We start from the raw sequence: 19345 nt of genomic DNA on the forward strand, positions 1-19345 counted from the left end.
AGAGAGAATCATCATTATCCTCAATTGCATAAATCAGAGCTAAAAAGGTATCTTTGGGTTATTTTCTCGTACATTTGAAGCTGGTTTCTACTAATATTCTTAATGGTGTCACTAATGTGAAGCTTCTAATTCAGCAGAATAGGAAGTTCACTTTTAACGATAAATGGTAGTATTACTGGAGCTACCACTACACTTTCTCAACTCATTGAGCTTTATGTAAACAAAAAATTTGATAAAATGACTGAGAAATCTTTTTTTATAAAGAATAATTAAAAATCAAATAAAAAAATTAATTAGCAAAATATATTATCTTAACAGTCAAGACTGCCATCGACAGTCTTGGGACCCAAACTCTAATTAAAAAACATTATAGACCCAAATGCAACACTGGCCACAAAATTGGAGACCCAAAGTCTAAATATCCCTAATTAATAATAGTATACACATAATCGAGCACAAGCTGAAGAATGGTAATGTTGGTACTAGCCGGGATAAAGGATCATACGTTTTATTTTCCTTTTTTCAGTTTCTCAAGATCTGCTTCAGCTTCCTCTAGTTGCTGCTTTAGTATGACTATTCTCTTCTCCACTCCTTCCACTGTCCCTTTAGTGATGGCAGGCTGGTACGGTGTAATAAAATGATGTGAAAAATCTTTCAGAGCTTGAACTCCACATACCTGTAAAAATCAAATTATGTCATCAATGCGAAAACAACAAGTACTAATAATGGATAAAACGGTGGTTTTAAATGGAGCCAGCATCGGACCTCCTCCTGAAGCAACGGCAATTTTGTGATGTTGAAGTCATCATACAACATGTAGAACTGATCAAGATATTTTTGTTGCATACGCATACGTGCCTTTAGCAACTTAGATTCAACACCTACAAGATTAGCACCAGTTCGAAGAATCAAATACAAGTACTAGGAATATAAAAGACGGTACTTCTTGATTCACAATCAATGCAATGATTCACGTGATGTATCTTCTTGACCCAATTCACGGTTAATCAAACTGATTTTTGAGCATAATATAACAGCAACGGCAAAAACAAAAGAAGGTAAAACAAACCTTCTTCATCGAAAAGTACTTGGTTTATGATGATATTATGCGTGTCAATCTCAAACTTAGTGAGTTCTTGGACCAGCCTCTCTGTCTCGTAGAGGGAAAGGAACTCAGGAATACAAACACATATGAACGTTGTTAAGTCCTGTCCAAAGAAAAACAGATGTAAATAAATAAATTAACATCCTTAAAAAAATGTAAGTTAAAAATGCTTGGATACAAGTCCAAGGTATCGAACAGGAGAGTGGAGAATGAGAGATCATACCGGATTCTTAAACTGCTTATTCACTTGTTCAATTACATCTTTCATACCCTCGAGTTTCCCTAAGATTGCTTCCTCACCAAATTCATCACCAACTCCGAAAAGCGTAGACATCTGTCATGAAAAGGTATCAATGCCAGCCACGACAGCAACATACTACCCCAAGGAAACCTAGGAACTTTTTTAAAATAGGTGGTCGAGCTTAGCCCACACCAATGCAAACCCAGCTGAAATTGTTGTCAAGCCAGGGTAGAAAACTACAAGTATACATAAAAAAAATTCCAAGCCACCCCTAATTCCAAATCCTAGTTCCACCCCTTTCCCCCCTCTTAGCGCATATGATAGAAAAACTAGCATGTTCAATTGTGCGGGACCTACTCTATTAGAAAATCAAATGGTAACGAGAACCGGGGAAGAAAAGAGAGAGGGAGAAAGGCATATCAACAAATACCTGACTAATTAGTCCACCGAACTTATTCTTCAAGCTCATAAGTTTTCCCAGCCCCTTCTCTAGTGTTGATGGGAACTGCAGTAGCCGCAGAGTATGGCCAGTTGGTGCTGTATCAAATACTATCACAGAGTAATCCATTGTTTGAACTAACCTGCAGAAAATAGTGTTCAACAGCGATGTCAGTAATTTACAAACAAAATGATACCTCCGATTCAGCAAACAGATCAGGTAAACATACTTCTTATATTGGTATACCATAAGGGATGAGGCAATTAGATAACAGGCATCAAAAGTATCTTAGCCAGTCCTTGTCTTTCTTGGTGTACATTACCTCTTTAGCCAATTGCCATCTCCATGCATTTACATTCATCTCATTAGAAAAGACTGAGCCAATGTTTGTGATCATTAGCATTCATTCAATGGCTCTATTACGCTTTCAGTTATAAATTATATTACTATCAGGTTAATAAAGTAGGCTCATTTCTGCCTTATGATTTTGGCTTCCTATCCAACTAAGTGAACATCCTAATTGCTAGTATGACTGTAAGAGAGTATCATGTTATTTCTCGCTTCCTAACAGTATGCTCCACACTACAGTTGTTGCACTCATTACCATATTGTTTTAACTTAATATCTATTTGTTGCACACACTACCAAGTACGTATTCCCAGTTACAAACTCCCGGTTTTAGAGATTTAAGAATGTGTAATAGTAATACTGCCTCAATACCCACAACAAAGGCTTCTGCAGTATCTTTCAAAAAGCATGTTCTACTAACTGAACAAAGAAATAGATTTAGGATATATCAATTTTCCATCAAGGCGAATGTGCAAAATCCAGCAAACCAAAACCATTAAAAGAAGCAAGGACCTGGGTATTACAAGGGTTACGTTATCTTCAACTTATCACTAGGAGGAGGAGCCATCTATCGCTTATTTGATCATTAAAAAAGACTCTGCAGTATTACTCAGACTGCAAAAAGTTGAACCCCTGCGATTGCTATTCGACAGAAAAATAAAGGGCACTAATAATTGACCCCTGGGATTGCACTTAGATATTTTTCTATACTATTTAAAATGTTAAACACTTCATTACTGCAATACCTAGTGTTGGACAGAATAAAAAGAAAATAAGAGAGAACTTACTTGAGCATCTCTGCAAAACTCATAGCTTCATCAATTCCAGGGATTGCATTTGCAAGCTCGGATACAAAGCTATCCATTCCTTCCGCATTCGGCAAATCATCATTCACTACATTAGGATCCACTTCCTAAATCATACACATGACATCAAAATTTATCACCCTAAATTAGCTTCACAATATATCCAATCCCTAATCCAAATTCAGCATTATCCTTATCAAATTTATCGAAAACCTAACAAAATTACTCTAACCTAAACCAAATTGAGCCAAACTTTCAGTTCTCAATATGAAATCAATCGAAGGAAAAGAGATAATTACCATAGCAAAGAGATTGGTGAATCCATTGACTAAAGTAGGAGTTTTAGTAAATCTCTGTTGAAAAGCATCACTGAGATTATGAGCAGGATCAGTTGAGATTATAAGAACAGAAGATCTAACTCGAGCTAATTGTATTGATATTATTGAACTACATGTCGTTTTACCAACACCTCCTTTTCCTCCAACGAATACCCATTTTAATGTATCTTGTTCTAATATATTCGCAATTGATCCTTCGTGCTCACTCGCCATTAATTGGATTTTCGACGAATTTTGAAGAAAACCCTAGATTTGAAATTTGACTGGTAGTTTAAGGATGATATGACTGCGAGTTAAACCTGGAAGGCGAAAAGAGTACCGCTCACATGGAAAACTTAAGAAGCGTTTCCAAAGGAAAGAAAAGAATATGGCCCGCTGATTTTGTTTCAAAATCAATTTGGCCCGCTGATGTTGCTTGGCCCATCTGGGAATTTAAAAGAGAAAAGAAAATGGTTTTTTTGTTTGTAAAGATAGAATTGTTCAAGAATATGATGAATGTATTATGATGCTGTAACGTTTCCGATTTCCAAATCAGAGTTATCGATACAATTTGCATGATTTGCCTCTTTTTCAAGAAAAAAAAAATAAAAACGGGAAAAGATTATGGTGTTTTAGATTCTCATTCAGGTACACTTGTTATTATTTTTATCTTTCCTTTTTAACCATTGCTATTTATCGATCGTGCACGAAAATATTAAATTCCAATGGAATAGAAGTGTTCTTGCTTTTCCATTTGTTTGTTATCAATGATTTTTAGCATGTTTTATCAGAAATAAAAGTGTTTTTGTTTCTCCAAAAGCCAATCGCAAAAGTCAAAAAGAAAAAAATTCGCATAAAATTGACTTCCGAACATACTGCACCACAAAACTTCAACGAAAATCCAAAGTGGGACTCTCTATTTTTCCAGTAGGGCAGGACCCATCATTCGTGTGTCTGTGCAGGTTTGGAGTGGTTCAAAAAGAAGCCTATTATTGGGGCTTCACATTCCAATAGAGGGGCTTCACATGGATCTCTAATGGCTAAAAAGTTGGTTATGGGGTGTCTTGATGCTATAGAAAATGTCTAAGTTACCCTCCATCTAAAATAAAAACCTAAAAACTAAAGTTAAAACCTAATACTAATTCAAAAATCTGCTCTTGTAAACTCCCCCCACATATCTTTCCCTCTTTTTTCAATTGAAATCATTTCATCGTCTTCGATTAATTGACAATTCGAAAAATTCATAATCATCGATTGAAATCTCCATTAAAGATGTGGAAGAAGCAAATTGATAGAGGTGATCGTAACAACAAATCAATTAATTACATTTGATTTAAATCATTAGAAAAAAAAAATCATATTTTCGGAACTAGTTACGGTTAGGTATTCTTAATTTCCTAACCGTAAAATTCTTCTCTGAAACTGTTACGGTTAGGGAACAAAGAAAGACTAACGGTAAATTTAAAAAAAGAAGTTACATGTGTTTGTTACAGTTAGGTTCATAACCGTAAGTAAATTAACGGCTGGATTCGACTCTCACAAAACCTAACCGTAAAATATTCTGTACACAAAAAATAAAATTTAACTAATTTACGGTTAAGTTTGATTGATATAAATCAACCGTAATATTTTTTACGGTTTGATTTGGCTTATACCAAAATTTACTGTAAGTTCTCATGGCAATCTAGGATTCAATTCTTTTTGAAACTCTTTTCGCAATTAGCTTTGGCCAAAAAAGGATTTACAGTATAGGAAGATTTATTCAAATCTTAGAAGGATTTATGTAATTTATCCCTCCGTTTGATTAGGATAAACGATAACAATCCTAAGACACACACCTGAATTAGAAAGCTCTTCTACATCCCTGCCTGTTTTGGATCGACCATCTGTCTTCTTTTTCTCTGCATAACCGTTTTTTTCCAGAAAACTATCCAAAAATTCTCTTCTTCTATACTTCTTCATCTCCTAAATCTATTCGGATCTGAGATGTCAGATTTTCCGAGTAGATTTGGGTTTTGTAATTAGTAATTCATGTTTTCAATAAAAAAGTCACATCATTTGTGATTTTAGGTTTTAGGGTTTGTATTTTTTTTTTTTTATCTGTTGATATCCCATGGCTATTTCATGTCATGTGATTGTTTTTTATATGCGCCATTTATGTGATTTCCTATAGCCTCTGGGCTTTTCAATTGGAATTCGGTGATGTATTCAAGTATATCCTCGAAGACAATCAATTTCGGTATGACGATGATCAAGATTCAATCAAGCAAGATTAATGGTTACTGGAATTGGTTATGATAATGATGTTTAGTACAAATTATCCTTTTTATGAAGGATTTTTTCTTAATGAAGAAGAAGAAGTTTCCAAACGGTGGATGCAGAATCAAAACAACGTCCCTCCAATTACATCAATTACTTCTATGATCAACAATCATGTACTTTTGTTATATTACAGTTCTTATGTTGTTGTAATATTTTGCTTTTGTACTTTTATGTTGTATCTATTTGATGTACTTGAATTAGCATGTTCATGGTTTCCAATTAATATAATCTAAAGAGGTATATCCTCTTCTTTCCTTCAAAAAAAAAAAAACACACACACACAGGATCCCGCTTCGTATTTAATCTCTTCTTGAAAACCCACTTTAATGGTAGTGACCAAAGGAATAAATAAGGTCAATGTTTATATTCCATATAAAAAACATGACATCCATTATATATGCGGCAAATCTCACCAATCAACTCACTAATGTGAGAAAATACAAATCTTATTTTTGGTTCAAATCTTATACAAGGTAAGAGAGAAGAAGAATGTCAATTACAGTTAGGATTTTTATATTCCTAGCCATAAATAGCAAGGGAATTTGTATACGGCCGAAAAATTGATTCTTATCCTAGCCGTATTTAAAAAAACGCATTGTTTGAATCACTAATCAATCTAAAAAATCAGCAATTTAATCTAAAAGGCAAATTATATAACCTAGCTAAATTAATTAAGCCTAACCTAATTAAATAATTAACACTAATTAAACGAGGACTACCTGGCCATTACAAAAATTAATTGGTTATGGGGCTTTTGAATTTAATAACTAGTAACCCTATTTTATCTTAAATGTGAAGCCTTGTATTGGAATGCGACACCCCAATAATAGACTTCTCTAAAAAGGAGGTATGTCCACCACCACTACTCTTCTAGAAATCATTTTCGTGTTCAACCTGATTTCTGATATTTTTATTTCTAAAAATCTAAAAATTACCTCTTAACGTGTACTCCAAGTTTAAGAGTCCACCCCTGTCTATATTTTTAGTTTCTTTCCCGATTGCAACCAGCAGTCTTAACATATTCCGTTCCAGCACGCGCATAGAACCCAGCATTTAAACAACTTCCACCACCTGAAACTCGTGCCCGCACATTAATTATTCCGTCTTTTGATATAAAATGTTGCAAAGGTGATCTGCGAAAGCACTACCAATAAACCTAAATTTCTGATGTTTGAGTTTCCATACATTACTCCACTCCCTTCTATTATTAACAAGACTTCGTAGTTTGAAGAGAGAGTAGCAGCTAATGGACACCCCGCAGTTCCTCTACCTACGATGATGTCGTACTGCGATATATTGGGCGCCGTTTTGGATTTGAAGTTGATCTTAGTGCATGGTGCTTGCGAATATCATGATTAAGTTATCTAATGGTTGTGACGGATATCAAACATTTTACGGTAAAAGATAAATTGTGACTACTATTAACAAAATCACCAAGTTAGAACGAGCCAACAGGGAAAAGGAGTCACATATTCTAATCATTTTTGCATAATAATTTCAAAGATTTCTCAAAACCATATATTAAAAAACATGACGGAATATCAAATACACTTTTACACGTTTTTGGCGATAAGGAGTAACTTTTATTTTATCGTAAAGGAGAATACGTTCACCTTTGGCTCATCCCGTTGAAGAGAGTAGTTGACCCCATTTTATCCGCAGATGGCCCAATAATAGAGTGGAAGGCCAGACCACCAATAGATCTCTGATCTCTCCACAGGATGCAACATGGTATGTCTAGCCATAATACAAAAGAAGAACGATGTTTATGATAATAAGACATGTTACTACCCCAAAAGCAATACTCTCACGCATGGAGCAAGCTGGTTTACCGTGAAAGTATATTTGAAGTTTATATAAAATTTCCAAAGAAGATCCATTTTTTTCAAACGCAATCACAAGCTTGTAATAGATGCTTTCCATTTCATCAAAAGCTTCTTGTGTCGGAACAAGCTTGTAATAGATGCTTTCTATTTCACCAGAAGCATCTTGTGTCGGAACTAGAAGATCAACAGCGTTTACTTTCCCACGAATATATGCCTTACATGTAGTTAAAATTGTTCTGGCGCGGGTCCACGAGTATTTGCAGCGCGAACAAGGATTTGATGAATCAAAAGAAGAAGTCCTAGAACCGTTGAAGTAGAAGAACTCCAAGGATTATTATCTCCTGTTAAGGCCTTCAAGGAAATTCGGTTTGTAATATGGCAATTCATAGGTACAACATCAGAACAGTGGTAACGAATTTTGGGAGGTATATTAGGATACTTTGAAGGGAATTGAATATCGAAAAAGAAAAGAACGTTATGGTACAGAGTACCTTGAGGTCCAATGATTACAGCTCGCAAGAGATCGGGTCTTTCCCTATTAGCCCTGACGAAGATTGAACCGCGGAGTCGTTCCTTGAAGATATTCCATTCTTCGGATATCTTATTTCTTAATTCATCACTGTATTTTCTGAGGTGACGCTTATAATAGTGATGATCACTAAAGGACGATGCTTCTTCGATTGTAGGAATAGAATATCGCACATGTATTATATGCGAGTAAGGAATAATTAGATGTGTGCAAAGAGCGTCGCATACACTCAGATGTGATAACGAATTGAATGATGTGACCTAATCATGAATAAAGTGTGAAGAACTGTGCGAAGTTTATAAGGTCTGCGAAAATAACCAATGTACGTGTGCGATAATATCGCACAAAGATTCCGAAAATAAAGGATCTCTTAGCTGTCATCCATTATGTGATATCCTATATAAAGAGTAGTTGGTCTATAGAGAGGGGGGTTCTTTAGAGGGACTTTGGTCAAGAAATTAGGAGAGAGAAAGATTGTAAAGTGAGAAAGAGTAAACCTGAATTTACCATTACCTTGTAATTGTTCTTGTGATTTTAATAAATAAAAAGATGACTCACTTGAGGCTGGTTAATTACTAGTAGATTCTTATATTTGTGTGGTTGTGAAATTTCTTACAACTACATTTGGCGCTAGAAAACAGCTCGGAGTGATAAATCCTGGTGGTGAATTTGTTTAGAAGTTCAACCTCAGAAAAACAAGAGTGATGGCGAGAATTAGATCAGTTATTCAACCAATAGCGGCGAGAAGGAGTACAAGAGTTGCTGAGAGAAGAATAGATGAAATTCCAAATCAACCAGGGATGGGAGAAGAGAATATTCAAGGAAACGAAGATCCAATTGGAACTCAACGTACACAAGAACAGAACAATCCTATTGATTATGATAGAGTAAGCCTACATACTTCACAAACTGATTCAACTGAAGAAGAAGAGCAAAGAACTGTAGCAACGGGAATGATAGAAGGAGATGACAATAATATGACAATCGCAGAATTGAGACAAAGATTGATCGCAGAAAGACGTAGAGAAGATAAAATACGTGCGAACCTCATACGACAAAATGATGATTTGAGAGAAGAGAATCTTAGATTACAAGATCGGAGATCAAGAAGTACAACCAGTACAAGATCGAGATCAAGAAACAGTAGAAGTTTATCAAGACAAAGTCGATCTAACCAAGGACATACTCGAAGAGAACGAAATCTAGGAGTTATTGATGAAAACCTGCAGTTAGATGACAATCAACAAGAACATGATCGATATGAGCAACAACGATAACATCATCATAGAAGAGAAAATCAAAGAATTGACAGGTATCAAAATGCTGTAGAACGTCATCACATCCTTCACGAGCGAGGTAATAATGAGGAGCATGATCCAGAACAAGGGAGAGTCTTATTACATGGTAGAGAAATTTTACGAGATCAGTATGCACGTGAAGACGAAGAGAAAATAAATAATGAACTTCGTGAACGTGAAAGAGCTGAAAGAGAAAAACGTAGACGAAGAAGAGAAGAAACTGAAGAAAGAGAGACACAGGAAGCCATGCGGCAAAGTAATCATGAGAATAGGTTAAGACAAGCAAGATTAAAAAGACCTATGCAATACGATTTAGATCAATCAATGAGTGAAGAAATTCTTAAAGAAATGACAGAATTACGAAAAATGATAGTTGTGCGAAAAAATGGTGGAAGAAGAATGTTAGAAGAAGCCGTAGAAGAAGCTGGAAAAACACCTTTCGCAAGGCACATACAAACTGCAATAATACCTACTAAGTGTACTTTACCTACATTTACTCATATTTTTGATGGAACTACGTGCGCAATACAACACATAAAAGCTTATAGCCGATCTTTACTGCAATGGGAAGGGAATGATACAGTATTGTGTAAATATTTCCCAGCCAGGTTAACTGGAGAAGCATTGCAATGGTTTGAGGGGTTGCCTGTGGGAACTATAAGATATTTTCATCATCTAAAAAACATATTTTTGGGGCAATATATCAGCAATAACATGTCAAGACCAGGAATTGAAACATCATTTGGGCTTCGCAGAAGGATTAATGAGAGTCTGCGACATTTAACAACACGTTGGAGAACTATGTGTAGTGAAATGGGAAGACGAGTAGATGAACGAAATCTTATATTATCTTTTATCAATGCTCTTTTCCCTACAGACTTATTGTACACACAAATCTTCAGGATAAAAGATACCATAACTATGTCAGAATTGCGTGAATTTCAAGAAGAATATATAGCTTTAGAAGAAAAGCAAAGAGATATGGAATCTTATCCAGTTGCGATGAACCATGCGAGTGGGAATGCGAGTTTACTTCCAAGAATAACAAATGCAGTTGCGAGTACATCTCAAGGAAGTCAGGGAAAGAAAAATGTGGAGAAAGAACAAAAGTTAGTAGCCATGGGAAGCGCAGATCAAGAAGAGTTTTAAAGAGAATACAAAGAAAAACAACTTCAAAATAGGGGAGGAAATAACAAAATTCAAAGAATGGATAACCAACAAGAAAATTATGGAGGTCAACAACAGCGGCAACCATATTATAATAAGAAACAAGGAAACCAAAAGACAGTTTGGGAACAAATAAAACTTCCGCCATTGAATACAACAATAGAGAAGGTATGAGAAGCTGTTATTTTAATGGAAGATATTCCAGAGCCCTTTAATTTGGGAAATGAGCCACCATCAGGTAGACGAAGTAAGGATTTCTGTGCATATCATCACTTTCATGGGCACACAACGCATAATTGTAGAAATGTGAGAAAGATTATACTACAAATGATAGAATAAGGAAAATTAAATTACTTCTTAGCACAACAACAACAACAGAATTTACCACCACCACCACTTGGAGGCAGCACATATAACTCAGAGAAAGGAAAAAACACATATGTGATTGAAGTGGATGCGAAAGCCAAGAATTTATATTGCAATTCAATTATTCACTCTTTCAAAAACATCGAAGACTTTCATGATAATATCTTAAGCCGAGTGCATGCGAGAGATAATGATGGACGAGAGATACTTAACCTTGCGAAGATATCGCCATTAAAAGATTGGAAAAAACAAGTCATTTCGTTCAGCGCTAAAGAGACACCAAGAGGAGGAGAATCACATGAGAGTCCATTAGTGGTAAAACTTGGCATTAATCCCAAATCAAAATTAGAAGACGATGATAAGGAGGAAGAAGATGATGCAAACGTATGGGCAATTGACAGAATACTTATAGATCCAGGAAGTTCGGTTGACATCCTCTTTTATCACACATATAAGACCATGGGAGGAAAATATAACGAACTAATTTCGTCCACTTATAAGATTTATGGATTCAACGGTTCTGCTAATAAGCCTAAAGGAGAGGAGAGGTGGCAATGTGAATTCCCTTGAAGAATCTATCTACAAAAATCACATTCTGCGTTGTTGATGTAGAGTCCTCTTATAATGCTTTGATTGGAAGATCATAGTTGCACGGTATTTTGGGGGTAGCTTCGACATTTCATCAATGCATAAAATTTCCACTACCTCAAGGAATTGGAATGATAAGAGGTGATCCAAATGTGGGAAAAATTGCCAAAAAATTGATGTGGACAAATGCGAAGAAAGAGAGAATAAGCGAAGAAACTGGAAGAAACATGTTAAAGACAATCAAAGAAGTGAAAGGATAATGGTGGAAGTGGTGTCTAGAGTTGAAACAACTGAAAAGAATGATACTGAGGTAGAATCTTCCGAGAACGCTCGCACCAAGAAACATAGGAAGACTACATCTTAAAGGATAAAATGGAGAAAAAAAATATGTCTAATTGTGCGGTTGTCCGCACAATATGGAGAAACTATGTGAATTAATTCCCTATGAAGAATCTGTAAACTCAAGAATATCACATAAGCTACGCAGATGATTAAGTAGTTGAAGAATAAATAATTGTTTCTTTTATGAGTAATAAAAATTCAATGTACTGAGAGTTTCATAACTCAAAAGTAACGATAGAAAGAGAAAACTTTACAACTTCATGATGGTATAATTCCATGAAAGAGATTATAATAAGATTGAAGATTCCCTTCTTCTTAAGAGATTCTCTGTTATACTAAGAGACAGAAATAAGACCTTGACAAAAAGCATCAGAGATAAAGACTCCAATTGGGGAGCCTAGCTATGCGATTGTGGCGTGCACCCTAGTTCGCATATATGCAAGAGGCAAAAAGTAAGACCTAAAGCACATCATAATTCACAAGCTAGTTAAGCATGACTCAAGGGAAAGCCATACCAACCCTGGAACTGATAGACACATTTTTATGTCTAATTTGTCCTCAATGTTCTGTATTATTGGTACTCGATTTCGTACTTATTATGGTATTTTATGTGTTTGTAGGTAATTTTGGGAAATAAACATTTTTGGAAAGTTCGGCTCAAAAAGTTTTTATTTGCACCCGGAGGACACATGTTATTCGAACTCTCGATATTGGTTAAGGGGTACCTCAATTACTAAGGGGCACCTAAGTTGTTATCTACACCCTTGAAGGCACCTACTATTCGCACCCCTACTCTGATTAGGAGGCAACCCTTTCTTCCCCACGGTTTGAATATTTTTCGCGGGAAAACGGTGTGTGAAGTTGGCTGAAATTAGGATTCATCTCCTGGACTGGATTTAAAGAGATTCAATCACTGGAATCTATTGTGATAGGCCTGTTTCGTCTTAACAGGCTTGGTATGCTCGATGGATTTGATCCAGTTGGGCTGGATAATTCGGGAGAAGAAAAACAGAGAGTGAGAAGTTTCGGTCTCTGTTAATGATAAATTTGGGAAGTTTCAGTCGGATTTGGATGCAATTCTGAAGTGGAAACACCCTGTTACACTTAAACAGGGTTTGTATGTGTTGTACGATCTAAAAGGAAGGATGATTACACGTATTCTCTTTAAAACAGGGAAGAATATCTACTCGAGATATTATGGGATTTTGTCGTTCCTTTTGGAAGGTTCCGTGTGCTACAAAGACATAAACTCAATCTAAGTTATTTTGCCAGCGTGTAGGAGTGAATCTGCATACAACAGACGCGTGAAGGAATTAAAAATGGTAACTATTCCCTGTGAACTTCCGTGGAGAATAAAGGTCATTAATGGAGAATTACATGGAGTTATGGAGGATATTTCTTGTGCATGAGAGGCTATATAAGGAGTTGAGGAGTAATAGAGTGGTTACAGAGAGTTTGGGAAGTATTTGGAACATCACAGAGGCGAAATACGATCACCAGAGAAACCTGTTGCTGCTGCTTTCATTGAAGAACACGAAGAACATAAGACCTCAAGAAGCAGTCTTATTTTGATATAGTATTTGCGACTGTTCAGTGACAGTCTTAGAGCTACAGTAACAGTGGCACATCTTCTGTATCGTTCTTTGGTTTGTAACAAATATAATTGTTACAAACCCGATTTTGAATTATTTCTCCCTTTTCATCATTTGTAAACCATTTTTGAGCAATGAAATCGAATTCTGAGTGTGTTTCCAACATGATGAGAGGCTAAATTCTCGCTTAACCAAGGCAATGGATGAATCTATTTACACATGAGTAATGGGTAACTATTTCATTTTCTCTAATTTTTAATTATAATTCACTCAATCACTGCTTTTGCAGAGTTTTTAAATGTTTACATAATTTTCTTAATTACTTGTGATTCAATTTGATAGATTATACGTTGTTTAATCAATTGATAGTCTATGCTTGGGGAATACAATTAACATTTGAGAATATGTTTGATTATTTGTGAATTAAGAAATAAGGGACTTAAAAGATAATTAGAATTTTGGATTATCTGCCATAATTAATTCATGTGTGATAGTGGAATCAGTGTCTTGGTTATTCCTAATAATCTTGAATTAAGTTTTGTTTGTTTTTAAATTTCATTAAATCTAAAATCTTTTGCTTTCACAAGTCTCAATGAACTTTTTACTACAACTCAATTGAAAATCACATCAATTTTTAGCGCCGCCGACGCGGATTTGTCTTTAGGCTAGAATTTTTAGATTTATTTTTTATTTATTTTTAGGTTTTTTTTTATTTTTTTTAGGTTTTTTTTTATTTGTTTGTTCTACTTTACGTTTTTGGGTTTTTTTTCTTTTTACTACGGATTCTGGAATTTGGAGCGAAAGAAAAATTTGCCAAAGCTTTTGGTGAATACTTAAGGATTTGGAGTTAAAGACAAAGCGAAAAGAACGAAAGAATAAAAAAGAGAGAGAGAGAGAGACATATTTTTTTTTAGAATGTTTTTTTTTAGATTATCTTTTCCTTTTGCACTATATTTTTGTACTTTGGACTGTGGACTTTGGGACTTTATTTTTTTTTAAACCCTACGTAAGGGTAGTTTAAATATCAATTGTTTGCAGAGAAGGACGGCGATTATTATATCGCCTCGGCCCCTCGGGTTCGTACATGACATAGGAGTCGTGGCCTGAGTCGACTTCAACGGTTCATCCCCCGTCTGGTACGGGAGGTAAGTTTGTCGAAACACTCGTGAATCCCCTATCAGCGAGTTACTGTATTCCTTCGTTTGCATATATGCTGAGGATTTGAAAACGGCTGCTTTAATTTCCTAGTAAAGGGCAAGGATTGGCCATACAAGATAAGGGTTCGGATTTCATCACCGTTCCCTTCTTTCCCGCCTTAGGAAAACAAAACCAAACGCGAACCTAATCCTAAAATTTGACTAGAACGAGACCTATAGGGCAACGAGCTTAATAGGAAAGTCATTCAAAAAATATTGGTTACTCTTTTAAGCATGCTTCAAAGTTCATGATGGTTTCTGTGAGTTGAATACACTGCTTTGTAACGCCGGTGAGGCCTTGGGTATCAAAGCTCCACTGAGCTTTCCTCGTCTCGATTCAACTTACTTTAACTCGGATTGATTCCAGAGGGGTTTGCTTAAATTTTAACGAATTCCTTTTCGAAGGAATAGAAGATGGTCTAGAAACAATCTAAGTGGAACCATCATGCTTTTTGTTTGCTAGAAATCTGTAGGTTTGCTGTGGTGGAGTCAGCCTTGTTTGTGTTTGCATAGAACTTCCCTTCCTTTTAGGATTTCTATCTTTTTCTTTTGTTTTTCTAGTGTATGCCCGAGGTCATTAGAAAACGGGCTTGAAAAAGAGATAATCTAGGTCGATTGATTAGTGAAAAACCTAGTAGTTCTTCTTATGGAAGCGGGAAGCTCGGAGACTCTTCTTTTGAGAGCCCTGTTTTTGGAAACTTCAGTTTTGAGAATCTGTCTCTTCGTGAGGAAAATACCCCTAGTACTTCAGTTGTGCCAGCGATGGCAGCTTTGAAAAATTACATGTTCCCAACTAGGTCCACCCGAGCCTCGTGCATTAAATTGCCACCCACTACGATTAATTTCGAGATAAAACCTAGTATTCTTTAGATGATTCCTATATTCTTAGGGAAATATGATGAGAACCATTATTTTCATATTAGGGACTTTGAGGAAATTTGTGGGACAATTAGAATAAAAGACCTTACTGATGAATTCTTGAAACTTAAGATGTTTCCCTTTTCCTTGAGAGATAAAGCCAAGACCTGGCTGAACAACCTACCATCTGAATCCATTGAAACATGGCAGGAACTTATTGCTGCTTTCTATATGAAATTCTACCCTAAGCATAAAACTGCGTCTGTTAGGTAGAAAATTAGTGCTAGTGTGCAACAAGAGGGAGAGTCTCTTTATAGGTTTTTAAAGAGATTCAATGATCTCCTATCCCGGTGTCCTCACCATGGATTTGATAAGATGAAACTCGTAGAGATTATTATGATGGTTTAGACTATTCAACCAAAGACATGGTTGAGTCTATGTGCGCTGGTGAGTTCACTAGTAAAAGTGTTGTTGATGCTTTTACCTTATTAGCAGCTGTCACTGAAAAATCCCAATATTGGGAGTCTTGTGTTGACCCCCCAAAAGACTCTTGGTCAATAGAAGTAGCACCAATGTGGTAGATACAAGCTCCGGGTCTGATGCTAAGTTTGCTGCTTTGTCTAGAAGGTTAGAAGCTTTGGAATTGAATCATCCTAAACATATGTCTCTTGTTGAACCTGATGATAGGTTTAGAGCCTCTCAAGTGTCTAGTTGTGGAGTAGAACCCAATAACTCGTTTTGGGAAGGTCAGATTAGTGAAGAGCAATCTCATGATGTCTATAACAATGCTAGGTTTGAGAACCGTCAAAAATTTGACCCATACTCAGAGACTTACAACCCTGGTTGGAGAAACCATCCTAATTTTTCTTGGTCTAAGGGTCGGAATCAAGGACAGTCTAGTAATTCTCAACCTCCCCCAGGTTTTGGTTATGCTAAGAACTCTTCAGGTCAACCCCAGTTTCAGAATGAGAAAAATAGCTCCACCTTAGAAGAAACCCTTACTATGTTAGGAAAGAACCATGAGATGTTATCAAAGAACCACTATGGTTTTCAAGAAGAAACCAGGCATAATTTTAAGAATAATTCCCAGTCTCTTGCTAACTTAGAACTTCAACTCGGCCAAATAGCTAAGTTTCTTAGTGAAAGAGAAGATGGAAGGTTCCCTAATCAAACTGATCCTAACCCTAAAGGAGAGACATCGTACAATCATGTGAATTCTATAACAACCCTTAGGAGTGGAAAGAAAATTGACAATAAGGTTGCCATGCCTGATAGTGAACATGTTGTATTTCACCCTTCTGACCCAGAAAATGCGGAGACTGATATAGTCTCCAAAGAGACCAATGAGGATCCTGTTGAGCCCGGCTTTGTTCCCAGAGTCCCGTTCCCCCAGCTGCTGGTTCCAACTAAGAGGGAGTCCAACTTTAATGATATATTTGAGGTTTTTAAGCAGGTTACTATCAACCTCCCATTGTTAGATGCGATTAAGCATATTCCCGCTTATGCCAAGTTTCTTAAGGATATGTGTACGCGAAAGCGAAAACTTAGTGTCCAGAAGAAAGCCTTCCTAGCTAGTCATGTGAGTTCTATTATTCAGAATACCACTACTCCTAAGTATAAAGACCCAGGGTCCCCTACTATTTCTTGCACAATAGGTAAATACCGTGTCGAGAAAGCTTTGCTTGACTTAGGAGCCAGTGTGAACTTACTCCCATACCATGTGTACCTTAAGCTAGGACTTGGTGAGATGAAACCTACCCAGATGACACTTCAGTTAGCTGATAGGTCCGTTAAAATTCCTTGTGGTGTGATCGAGGACGTTCTTATTTAGGTCGACAAGTTTATTTATCCAGTGGATTTTATTATCCTAGATACCCAACCTGTCCCTGACCTAGAGAACCAAATACCAGTGATTTTAGGTCGCCCGTTTTTAGTTACATCCAATGCGATCATTAACTGTCGAAATGGTATTATGAATTTGTCTTTTGGTAATATGACTATTGAGCTGAACATTTTTAATATTAGTAAGATACCCTCTGAACTAGATGACTCGAGCATAGAAGAGGTGAACATAATAGGAACATTAGTCGAGGAGTCATTACCAAACACTTTGTTAGAAGATCCATTAGAGAAATCCCTAACCCATTTCGGGATTGATTTTGATGATGACGATGTGATTAATGAGGTGAATGCTTTATTAGATTAAACCCATTTGATAGACACTAGTAATGGCTGGAAACCTAAGTTCGAACCTCTAACAGTTTCTAAGTCTACCCTAGTTCCTTCGCTAGAAAAGCCTCTTAAGTTGGACCTTAAGCCATTACCAGGTTCCATGAAGTATGTGTTTTTAGGCCCATCTGAAACTTTACCTGTGATTATAGCATCCGACTTGGATAGTGATCAGGAAAGTAGGCCAGTGACCATCCTTCAGAATAACAAGGAAGCTTTAGGGTGGACCATAGCAGACATTAAGGGTATAAGTCCTACTGATTGTATGCATCATATATATTTAGAGAGTGACACCAAACCTTCTGGGGATATGCAACGTCGACTGAACCCTAATATGAAAGAAGTAGTTCGAACCGAGGTTCTTAAGCTGTTAGATGCAGGCATTATCTACCCCATTTCAGACAGTAAGTGGGTCAGCCCCGTTCAGGTTGTTCCCAAGAAATATGGTATTACTGTAGTTCAAAATGATAACAATGAGTTAATCCCAACCCGGGTGACCACGGGTTGGCGTGTCTGTATTGACTATAGGAAATTGAACAAGGTCACTAGGAAGGACCACTTTCCCCTTCCCTTCATCGACCAAATGCTAGAGAGATTAGCTGGACGTAGCGATTATTTCTTTTTAGATGGATTCTGCGGTTATAATCAGGTTGTCATAGCCCCAGAAGACCAAGAGAAAACCACTTTTACCTGTCCCTTTGGTACCTTTGCGTATAGACGCATGCCTTTCGGGATATGTAATGCTCCTGCAACCTTTCAGCTTTGTATGATGAGCATATTTTCTGACATGGTAGAACGGTTCTTAGAGGTCTTTATGGATGCTTTTTAAGTGTTTGGTTCGTCTTTCGATGAGTGCTTGCATAATTTGTCATTAGTTTTGACTAGGTGTAAGGAAAAGAATTTAGTGCTTAATTGGGAGAAATGTCACTTCATGGTTCGTTCAGGAATTTTTCTAGGGCATATTGTATCTTCGAAGGGTATAGAGGTAGATAGAGCCAAAGTTGACCTTATTAAAACTTTACAGGTCCCAAAAACCGTAAGAGATATTAGGTCATTCTTAGGGCATGCAGATTTTTATCGTCGATTCATTAAGGTAGCTTGATTTCTAGACCTCTTTGCAATTTACTTGCAAAAGACGTTAAGTTTGTCTTTGATGATGCTTGTTTAGAGGCTTTTGAGAAGCTTAATAATTTACTCACTACCGCCCCCATAGTCCAGGCACCCAACTGGAACCTACCCTTTGAGATCATGTGTGATGCTTCAGATTATGCTATTGGTGTTTTGCTAGGTCAGCGAGAAAACAAATTACTTCATGTGATTTACTATGCTAGCAAAACTCTGAATGATGCCCAGTTGAACTATACCACTACCGAGAATGAACTGTTAGCCATTGTGTTTGCCTTAGATAAGTTTAGACCCTATCTCTTAGGTTCTAAGATCGTGATATATGTTGATCATGTTGCTTTGAAATATCTTCCGTCTAAAAAGGATACGAAACCTAGATTGATTAGGTGGATCCTTTTGTTGCAAGAGTTTTCTCCAGACATTAGAGACAAAAAGGGTGCCGAAAATGTAGTAGCAGACCACTCGTCTAGGTTAGTTGTTGATTCCCCTGATGATTCACTTCCTATAAGGGATGGCTTTCCTGATGAACAACTGTTTTTTGTTACCCAATTACCTTGGTATGCAAATATAGTGAACTATCTTGTTACTGGTCGAATGCCCCAACATTAGGGTAAACAAGATCGTTCTAGGTTTTTAGCCGAGGTTAAGCAC

The 19345-nt window shown here is 36.6% G+C and overlaps 1 protein-coding gene across 1 annotated transcript; it reads right to left on the reverse strand.

The window, feature by feature from the left end:
* Positions 1 to 251: 251 nt before the first annotated feature.
* On the reverse strand, positions 252 to 3600 carry LOC113301242 (ATPase ASNA1 homolog). The gene is made up of 7 exons (XM_026549999.1): positions 3239 to 3600; positions 2922 to 3046; positions 1777 to 1927; positions 1329 to 1439; positions 1070 to 1208; positions 766 to 881; positions 252 to 676 (listed from the first exon to the last, which is right to left on the reverse strand). The coding sequence occupies exons 1-7, from the start codon at positions 3488 to 3490 to the stop codon at positions 509 to 511; spliced, it is 1062 nt and encodes a 353-aa protein (XP_026405784.1). The 5' UTR covers positions 3491 to 3600; the 3' UTR covers positions 252 to 508.
* Positions 3601 to 19345: the final 15745 nt, after the last annotated feature.

This window comes from Papaver somniferum, chromosome 8 (genome assembly GCF_003573695.1).
Source record: "Papaver somniferum cultivar HN1 chromosome 8, ASM357369v1, whole genome shotgun sequence".
Classification (NCBI taxonomy): domain Eukaryota; kingdom Viridiplantae; phylum Streptophyta; class Magnoliopsida; order Ranunculales; family Papaveraceae; genus Papaver; species Papaver somniferum.